This window comes from Gekko japonicus, unplaced genomic scaffold (genome assembly GCF_001447785.1).
Source record: "Gekko japonicus isolate JY-2015 unplaced genomic scaffold, Gekko_japonicus_V1.1 scaffold1243, whole genome shotgun sequence".
NCBI lineage: Eukaryota > Metazoa > Chordata > Lepidosauria > Squamata > Gekkonidae > Gekko > Gekko japonicus.
Window position 1 is genome coordinate 7269 of NW_015177049.1, and position 10738 is coordinate 18006.

Here is a 10738-nt window from a genome sequence, read left to right on the forward strand (position 1 = left end):
AGAATGCATTCCTAAAGTTTTTTAAGTTCTGTAATGTCTGGGTCAAGAAATCTGTGCAAAGCTCCATGAAAACTGGGCTACAGAAACAAGGATTGCTGTGGTCTGAGAACAGAGCCATGGACAGTTTTCTCTCTAGAACCTCTCCAACTCTCTTTTCACTTGTACCAAATCTTTAACAAAATTTGCTCCCATGGCAAAAATCTTAGGGAGGCATCAGAGGGAATGGAAACCAACTCCCACAGTTATTCTTTAGTTTTATGGCTGACAGTAACTTAAGACAGATTCCGCTCATCGTTGAGCACAGATGTGTATTTTTCCTCTTTTCAGCAAACAAAGTAAGGGGAAAGAAATTATCCCAGACCATTGCTCTTTTCTGTTTCATGTGGGTGTGTCTGCTCATTTGCTTGGCTCAGAAAATATTCACTATTCAGGAAATATTTAAATAGTCAGTGCATTTAACGTGTTCTTGTAAGAAGACGCTTTTGCTGAAATATTTCCCCAGCAGTGAGGTATGTGCCAAAGATTCGGCCTAAGCCCTTCTGAATGGATTTCTTCAACTTGACATACATTCATTAGAAACTAGAAGCCATATTCTACATGTAAATAACATAAGGTTTATTTGGGGTAGTTAGCCCAATACATCATTGTTTTGCTTCATGGCATGACAACTTTGGTCTTTTAGGGGTTAGGAATATTTCCCAGACAATGAGAGTGTGATATTCCAAACCGTTTCTTTCCCTGGGATTACGTCTCCTTACAGAAGGCTATAGAACTATAATGACTTCTGTAACTGTTTTGTAGAGTGATTTGCTACAGTCCTTAAATTTATGTATCAGTCATACAGATTTTGAATATCCCCCAACCCCTATAATATATATAGAGTCAGACTACCTATAGGAAAACAAAATGCTAAAATGAGTACAAGTTTTATGTTGTACAAGTGCAGTCAGTGAACAGGGCTGGCGAAGGACAAAGAAACGTCTGTGAACATTTTCTTCCTAGAATCCAGAAATTTCAGACGTCATAGGCGTCTTTCAAAATATTGGATCAGTTTTTGAATAAGGGCTAGTTCATAGACCAGATTCTACAGAGGAGTTTTGGACTCAGAGTCTGCCTTCCTGCATTTCATCTTTCACAGCAAACTGTAGCTTGTATTTGCCTTCCCAACAGGAAGTGGGTTCCCAACCAAACCAAAGTACAGGGGGGAACTTGCAGATGAGAGCAGGAATCAGTGTGAAATAATACTGAATCGTGGTTTGGCATTCCACATGGCTGTAAGGTTTTTCTTTTTAAGAGCAAAGTGCAAAACATTGCTGCAAAATCGCCTTACAAGGTTATCCATCTGTTTTTGAATACTTGGAGTAAGAGAAAATTAATTTATCTGTTTCTGCCCACCCTAATTACATATGCTGATGACCTCTTGGAACCAGCTGATACTTGTTGCTTCCAGCTAATACACAGCCAACCACCACGTCCCACAATATCTGTTCTGGGTTGTATGTGTACTCTGACACTACTGCTGCCATCACAGTGTTCCCATTGAATTGCATGGTAGTAATGGGAAGGGTTTAAAGAGGAAATTGTTTCAAAGACAATCAAGCCCCAAACACCTCCAGCTGCAGAAGCTTTTACACCTGAGAGTCTCCAGGAAGGGCAAGAGGAGCCAAATGTGGGAGAGCCCCTGACAAAAGGAAGAGCCTGTATTTTTTATTTTTTTTGGTGTTCCAATATGTTGTTCCATCCCCAACAGCAATGACCTACACTCATGCAGATGTATTCACGTGCCAAACAGATGGCTAGCACTAGATTAGATGTGGCGGGGGGAGGGAAACCGGGTGGATAGTAAGGTTGTTCAGTAGGGAAGGGTTCCTAATTCCAGAAATTTGAAAAAAGCTGCCTTGAGGTGTAATTATGTTCCTGACCTTTCCATACACTGGACGTTTATTAACATGAAAGAAAAGAGCAGTTGTACCAAGCATGAGCTGCAGACTCAAAAGGTGTTTGAAAATATGCAACAGCAATTTATCATTTGAGTGGAGACTTGCCTGTTCAAAAAAAAAAATATATGGAGGGAGGTTTCCACATAAGGTTTTCAGCGTTGTTTAGACTGAAAACACAGTAAACAGCTAATAATGGGAAGGGGAGGGAGAGAGAAGTTCAGTGGCTGGTTACTTTTAAAAGCATAGGGTGAGGCTTTGTTAGCGGCCTGTTATCATTTTCCGGGTACTGAAAAAGGTCATAGCAAGGCATATTAAGGCTCAGGAGCCATTTCTGTTCAGTGAGCTTACTGGATGTGTTTGTATAAACCCTTTCTGCGCAGCATTCAGATGTGCCTACTGCTTTTTCCTGAATCCTGCAAGAAAAACGAGGCCACAAGCTCCGCGACTCCTTGATTACAGTGCTGAAAAGAAGCAGCCTACCGAGTTGCAGAAAACTGCAGAATCACCAGAGTCGGAGGAAGAGAAGCTACAAGAGAGCCAAATGGTTGACGGCACGTATAGATCTACTCGGTTTGCCACTGAGTTAATTATAGCAGTTTGTTGTGGCGATTTGAAAGGTTCCCCCCCCCCCATGTTATAGCTGCTCATCGTGTGCTATATATGGGGAGAGGGGAAGCATTGTTGTTGTTGTTTTGGAGGGGTCTTGTTTTTCTAAGGATTACATTTTCTGTTTTTGTGTGCTGGTCCTTACCTTTTAAAGCTTGTCATGACTTGGGGGCTCACCAGCTTGGAGGACACTCTCTCCCTCTCCATGTACCTGTGCAGCAACCTGGCTCCTTGTATCTTCATTCACATCCTTTGCGTCTGTAAAGGAGGGTCTGCTGAACTGTCTTGTTCCCTCTGGCTTCTTGACACAGCCCTGTGTTTCTTCTGTCCAAAATGTATAAAAGCCAGCCTTTACCCTGAAAGAGGATCTGGATCCCAGGGTGGTTAAATTTCATTGTTTTGAGCAGGTCATTGGGTTGAGGCAAGGTTGCAGTTCCTCCTTTGTTCATTAAGTCAGTTCACTCTTTTCCCTAGGGCAGTGGAGCTAGTAAAACTGACTTTGTTTTAAAATGGGGACTTCAGAGACAGATTGTCAACTTTAATTCAACGCAGTTCTTTTTGAGATGTTTTATAGGGTAAAAATACAGCAATCATTCCACTAACCGAAATGCAGTGATTTAAGAATATATATTAGAATGTAACTCTCTGCCTTTTTCTTTCTAAAAAGAACCCAGATCAGTGTGAGACTTCAGGTAGGGAAGCTTCCTTAGGATATACACGGATAGAATCTGAAATTTGGAATCTAGATATTTGTTCATCCAAGAGTGTTTAGCAGTGTTATAGGCAACTGCCTACAAAAAGTACTGCTATTTGTCAAAGCCATTTATGCTGTTCATGCAGAATGATATCTGTTTTCCTCTGATGGACGGCACGATGAAAGTTCAGATTAATTTTGATTTAGAATACGCCACCTCTCTGCCTGGCGAGGAGAAAGCTAACATGGGAGAAAATTAAAATACAACCCCCCCCCCCCACTTAAGATACAGTAACAGTGAAACCTTGAAAAGCTAATAGTAGTATAAAAGATTAAAGGCAATTAGCTTTTTTTCAGCAGTGTGAGCAATAACAGCAGCCGTCAAATATTGGCAACCCCAGCAAGTGCAGGGATTCCTTTCCATCTGTACCCCCCCCCAAAGGCTGGAAATGAAGATGTCACCTTAACCTTTTGCACATGATAGTCTTACTAGCACTAACAGTACATTAGACTTCTTGTAGTCTATAGTTGAATATTTCACATTATCCTTCTCACTGAGCACATGTTCAGAGTTCAGTAGTATTGCTATGTAATGTATGCAGGATTCTATTCAAGATTTGTACTGTAAGACCTGGTTATTTATTTATTTATTATTTATTTATTAGACTTATATCCCACCCTTCCACATGGGCTCAGGGCGGCTAACAAGAGGCAAATGCCATACATAACAATAGGACCAAATAAAACCATCAGGTTCCTTTCTGACTTTGCATATGCACCTGGGTGTTTGTGCTGTGTACAAGTCTGGTTAACGGCCGTGTTCACATACTCCCTGCCTCTTCCCCCAGCCTCACACATGGAGCACCGCTGAAGGTTTCGAAGTGTTTCATGTAACTCCAGTTTGTTTTGAGATGTCATTGCCAGTGTTTGGACAAATTGAAATTTGAAATCCCACTTCATGGGAATGAAACAAATTGCATTGGCACAGAACCCTAGTTTTTGAGGAAGAAAGAAATTCAGTTTGTTCCAGCGCTTACATTCAGATGTCATAATATATTGGATTTGGATGGAAGACTTCCAAAACCAGCAAGCTCTGTCATTCTCCACATGCAATGGGAGGAGGGACGGAGGGAGTATCCAAGCACAAGCACTTGCCAGCTTCATGCCCATCACAAACAAAGGCTTTTTCATGACATCTGACTGCAGCCTTGTTTGTACCAGGTTAATGTAGAATTTTCTTGAACAGAAAGTTCATGATATAAGCAGCTTTGGGGGTGATGGTTAAGCTACAACATGAGCTTCTTGTTGCCTAACAGCTCAGTCCTAAGAATGTTTTCCTGGGATTAAGCCCTGTTGAGTAGACTTCTGGGTAGACCTCCTTAGAATTACTCTCTCTAATTTCTAGCTGAAAAGTAACTGCTTTGGAAAAAGCTAGCAGGGTCTGTTCAAAGGAAGTTCAGGGCTTTATATCTTTGCAAGTGGTGAATAAATGCAAACGAAAGGAGGTGGATATGTTGGTGCTGAAACTATCTACAGATTTTGTCCTGGAATGCCAGCAACTTGGGGGCTTCCTGATACATTCCTGATACATAATTCAAGAGCCAATGGAAAAAAAAACCCTCTGTGGTTCAGTAGGACAATTACTGTATCTGTTACATGTTGGTATCTTTAGAAGGTCTTGAGCTGAAGAATGGATCTCTTTACCAGTTCCTGTTGGAAGAGGTGGTCTTACTGATATGAAGTCCTAGACCATAAAGGTCTTAGTAGGCAATAACCATCACCTTGAATAGGGCCGGGAGACAAAGAGGCAACCAGTGCAGTGTTCTTAAATCTGGAGTAATAAGCACATTTTGACCAGCTCCTGCTAATAAATGAGCTGAAGAATATTGTACCAAGTCCAAGTTATCTTCAAGGGCAGTCCCATGTGGAGCATGGCTAACAGTCCATCCTCAGGGTTACTGTGGCAGGGATCAGCATGGGCAGATCAATGGAATCCAAATGGCAAGCCATTTTCCACACCAAGTCAACATGATAAACCACACTTTTGGCCATACCATTAACCTGTTTCTCCAGCAGGAGGGCAGGAGCTAGCATCAACAGACTCCTAACAGCATCTGAGATAATCTTGCATTATCAAAGTTAAGAAGTCCCATACGTTGCAAGAATTCAGTCTTAGCAATCAACATTACCTCAGTCTTGCCTTGATTGCTCTGGGTATGGCAATAGCATTTGAGGACAGCTGGATACTGTTAGCTGTCCTTTGAAACTGAGCAGTGACGATGACAGTAATATGTGTATTTTGTGCTGCAGAGTATCAGGATTTTGTGCTCAGGTTATGCATTCTGTGACCCACGTAAATTTTACAAATACAATTTGATGGCTTCCTCTTGCTTGGCATGTTTTTGCTACTTTTCCTATTTGCATAGTTCTCTTTCTGCTAGTTGCATTGGGTCCTGTAGAGAGAGAAAAGTGGGTTGAACGACTTTAAATACATTTAAATAAATAGTCATGGAGAGAGGCAAGGAGCCGTATAGGCATATAGCTCCATCCTCTGACCACTGTGAATCTTACTAAACAGCTTCTGACATTGCTCTGGGCATTACAGCTTTTTGATCAACGAAAAGTGGGATTCTGTCTCCATGGCCCATACTTATTTACTTAGATATTTATACCCTGCTATTATCCCCGTTGGAGACCCAAAGCAGCTTACATGGTTCCCTGTCAGCACTCACCACATACAGAAATTTGTGCATAAGATTTGGATTTAAGATGTTCTTTGTTCTTATCCTTATTGCTTTCCTACCTCCGAAGCCTTGTATAGTGTTTTGCACATCATGCTGGCAATAGCATCACTTCCCCAGCTTTTCTTGCTGCTGACTACATAGCAATTTGTGATCACCTCAGCTGTGTAGTTTAGCCACTGTGTTTGGAGCAGAAGGGAATTGCAAGGAGAGGATGTTGATAAACTCCCTGAGATTTCCAAGATAATTGCAGTGCAGTAGGAAACCCTGCTTAGCTGGTGCTGTACATGGCCGTCTGTTTAGTATACCAGTTAACCCCATCCTGCTCGGAAGGACTCTGACTTTGGTTCTCTGAGTTACTTCAGTTCTCTGCGTTTGCTGTTCACATCACTAATATCTTTTAGAAAGTTATATCAGATTTCTGGACATACCACTGGCTAAGTTTGGTGTAGTGGTTAAGTGTGCGGACTCTAATCTGGGAGAACCGGGTTTGATTCCCCACTCCTCCACTTGTATCTGCTGGATGACCTTGGGCAAGCCGTAGTTCTGATAAGAGCTGTTCTTGAAAAAGAGCAGTTTCTGTCAAGAGCTCTCTCAGCCCCACCTACCTCACAGGGTGTCTGTTGTGGGGAGGGGAGGGGAAAGGAGTTTGTAAGCCACATAAGCTAGAGCACTGGGCCAAGATATGTCCCAATGGTCTAGGGAAAACCCTCCTTAAGAACCAGGAGGGACTGTCAGGTCTGTGTCCTGGTTATGGAGATGAGCATGGTCAAAATCCTGCAGCTGAGGCAAAATCTGATGAGTTTTGAAGTGAGGTCAGGGAAATCTCAGAGCTAGTAGCTGAGACGATGGAGAAGGGAGTCAGGAGAAATGTATGAAGAGAGTCTTTCGGCAGAGGATCTCAGGGCAACCCTCTTAGGGGAAAGTAATCCAATATAGTCTAGTTGTGAGGAGGAGTACAGGTGAGACATCGTGAGCTTAGCTGGGAATCACAGCCGCAAGATCCAGGGAAGGAGGAGGAGGCAAAGACACCATCACATGCCTGTTCCACTCAGAGCTTCCTCTTCTCCTCCTCTTCCCCGCATTTTTTGTTGCTGCTGTTCACTTAGTTTGCAGGCAGTGTTCCCTCTAAGCTGATTTAGTGTGAGCCAGCTCACAGTTTTTCAGCCTCTAGCTCACAGATTTTTGTCTTAACTCAGGAAGGATTTCTCCAGAGCAAACTAATTTATGCAATACCCAAATTGCTCGCTCACAACTTTAATGCCATTAGCTCACAAAGTAGAATTTTTGCTCACAAAACTCCACAGCTTAGAAGAAGCATCATTTGCAGGCGTTGCATTTGTTTGAATTTCGTATTTTAAAATTCTGCTTTTCAATCCCTTCTCCTCTCTGCCCACCCACACTTCTCACAGGCTGATATATTCTGCAGTTTTAAATGGAGAAGTGCTTTTTACGAATGGAATATTGCATTTTATAAATGCTGCAAGCCTTTGGGGAGGCACTAGTTAAAAAGCAGGATCGGAATCCAGTCAAGTAGCACACCATCCCAGCTGGTGCCTGGTTCTGTTTCAGGACTGCTATTTAATATTAAAGTTCCGAGATAAAACTTGCCTTTTATCCCCTCAGCCTCTGACACATTTTCCCTATTTTCTGTCCTGCTTTCCATAAGGAACTAGTGTTGCAGGCCCTTCTAACCATGTTTTGTAAGATTTCAGGTTTTAAAGTTTGCTTATGGCACAGAACGTGATAGTACCACGGGGAGGGATTCTGTGCTCAATTTAATCCAACATTGCTCGTCTTGCAGAGCCTCTAGAAGACGACCCCCCAGTTACTGAGACGGACCAGGGAGAGGACAAAGCACTGAGCACTGAGGAGCACGGTGACCAGGTGGAGGGGGAGGCCGAGACGGAGCAGCTAGCCAGCGAAGGCACCTCTGCAGTGGCAAAACACGAGTCTATTGTTCCAGCTGACCAAAGAGAAGAACTTCTGGCAGATGCCGAATAAGTGCCTAACCATTTAGAGCTATCTTTCTTTCAGTTGTTAGTTTTCAGGTGGGTTGTTTCCTAAGGCTTGATTGTGTTTTCACTCTTATGAGTGCAGAGTGCCACGCATTAGCTGAAGTCTAATCCCAGCACAGGTAACCTTACGTTTTTGTTTTGTGTACTAAGATAAACTTGCTTAAAGGAGTATTTTTTTCTGTCTGAGTGATCTAAAATATAGTATTATTTGGTCATTGAAGAAAGAGAGACTGTAAATGACTTAACATTGCAGTCCTATGCGGAACTGCTCCACTCTAAGCAAGCTGAAGTCAGTGGGCTTAGAGTGGAGTATCTTGGCACAGGACTGCACAGTAAAGAGTCATGTAGTTAACCTGAGGGGTCAGTAAAACTTTCAGAATATTTTCTAATATTTAGCTATTGAAATGAACTCAAATGTTAAATGCTTAGATGTTTACAGGAGGAATGGTGCTTAGGGTATTTACTATAAGCAGTACAGATGTGTCATTACAGTTGAAAGAATGCTTTGGGGAGGGGAAGTGCTGAGAGAATCCAGTTAAAGGAGCAAACCAAGGTACAGTCCCTGGGGCTATTTACACAGCAGGTAGACTAAAGGCATGTGAAATAGAAGGCTAGTTTGTGTTTACATGAGGCGTAGGAATCTCTACACTTGATTGTACTTGAATACTGAACGTTATTTATACCTGTACAATAATGACAATGTAAGTGAATTTTATGTATTTTGTTAAAGAAAAATAAAGACACTGTAGCATTAAACATCTGCTTTGCATGTTGTGATTGTCTTAAAGCATCGATTGGCCCATTTAAGTATTTATACCCCACTATTCTCTGAAAAGTACCCAAAGCAGCTGTTAAAAAATAATAAACCGGGGCACATCAAACAAATCAGCAAACCCCCAAAACACTGCAGTGTAATATGTGCACTTGACTGAACCTTTTTAATTTTGTGAAAAATCCTGAAGGTAGTGCCGGGATTTTAGAAGACCTTTTGTAGAATAATACAAGTGCATTCCACCTTCAAGGATATGCACATTTGCTGTCTTCAGATAAGGATTGTTCTACTGCTTAATTATTGAGTTACTATGTTGGTACTTAAGAATACATTTGCGAACCTGGAGATCTCAAGCTGGATGCCTGTGCCACATCTCAGATTCCCATTGACCCGATATTGGCCAGTGAATCCACAAGGCACATGAAGCTGATACAATGAGGACACTAAGCAGGTCAGTGCCATCAGGCAGGCGAGCACTGTAATCCTATGCAGAGTTACTTCAGTCTAAGCTTGAGACTAGCTTACAGAAGTGTACTTAAAGTGGAGTAACTCTGCATAAGATTGCTTTGTAAGAATGTAGCAGTGTACAGGGTACACCGTTGGAGCTTCTGCGAAGGAAGAGTAGAGGATGCCAGAATCATAAATGTAAGAAGCCACAGATCAATAGATTGGAAAAGTTGTTAAGATTCCTCTGGTAGATGCACTCTGGGAAGAATTTATTCAACCAGTGGCATTTGAAAATATCGAGAAACACAGTCGTAATACCTTTATTGGGACCAGCTACAATGACGCAAAAGCTGCACAGTCTTCTGAGTTTCCCAGAACTCTTCCTTATCTTTTGTACTTGCTTGTGTCTTCCCCCCCCCAATGGTTTGTGGAGTCACTACCTGTTGTTAAATGGCCCATGGGGATGTGTGTGTCCGAACAAATCTTAAATTCTACTGGCCTAATAATTTTTACGTTTCACGCACAAAGTGGCTGTTCCTTATAAAGGTTGCAGGGGGTTGTGGGTTTAAAGCTTCTCTGAGATATTGTAGATGTGGAGCCCTAGACAAATCTTAGCATGGCAGCCCAAATAACTTAACTATTCCACCATGCCCTGGAGCTTGTTGAATCCTGTTACCCATTGCAACAGCTGTTATCAGCCATCTACCCCCTCACTTCTGGCACTGAGACTTTTCTTCAGGGCTGTTGGTATCCTGCTACCATTACTCAGCTCTTGTTTCATCACACTTCTTTTTCTCTTTTCTTACTGTTCCCAAACATCTGAAGGATCTGCAGCAAAGGGCTGCTGAAAAGGGGGGGGGGAACTTCTTTCTATCTACTCCTTTAGCATTGTTCCTGCTGTATATAGCTCCTAGGAGATAAAGCCAGTTATCTCCTAGGAGCCTTCCGTTAGGAGCCTTCCGTTAGAAATCATCGGTTCAGAACAGCACAAGTAAATTGGCTTAGGCCATCCTCGAGAAGCATCGAGTGCTTGAACAAATTGCCATATAATTACTGGAAAGCAATGGAAACGTGTACATCCCCCAGTCCAAGGTGGCAGTATAATTGGTTTGATCTGAATGATATCTAGTTTGATTAGAATGATTTTAAAAATCTCCCATGGTATCAAGAGAGTAAAGTTATATCTTAAACTGTTAGGTCTCTAAGCAGGCACTGTGTCACTCTGTACGTCTATTGAAGTAAATATTAAGTAGTAACCAGAGTAGCAGTAATGGTATAAACAAGGAAACACTGTCGATAAGGTGCTTGCAGTTACCTGAAATACAAGCCTCTGACTACATTCGCAGAATGAATCTTGGCAGCAGTCCCAAAGGCAGGGTTTTTTGCACACTAGACGAGGCTACCTTCTGGTGCCCCCCGTGTACCCACCAATTTTCAAACATTCCAACCTTCCTTCGTCTGACTACGATTCCTTCTCAAGCAATGCACGGCTGAATCGTCTGATTTCAGAGCCTCTTTGG

General features: G+C 42.2%; 1 protein-coding gene across 1 annotated transcript in view; it reads left to right on the forward strand.

The window, feature by feature from the left end:
- The window catches only part of KIAA1715 (KIAA1715 ortholog), a gene marked incomplete at its 5' end in the record, with an annotated part of 13121 nt that extends 5038 nt beyond the window's left edge, over positions 1-8083 (forward strand). Inside the window, 2 exons of the mRNA XM_015428097.1 lie at positions 2321-2491; positions 7786-8083. Of these exons, the coding sequence (XP_015283583.1) occupies positions 2321-2491; positions 7786-7985 (371 nt within the window). The remainder of the gene's footprint in view (positions 1-2320; positions 2492-7785) is intronic.
- Between the last annotated feature and the right edge of the window lie 2655 nt (positions 8084-10738).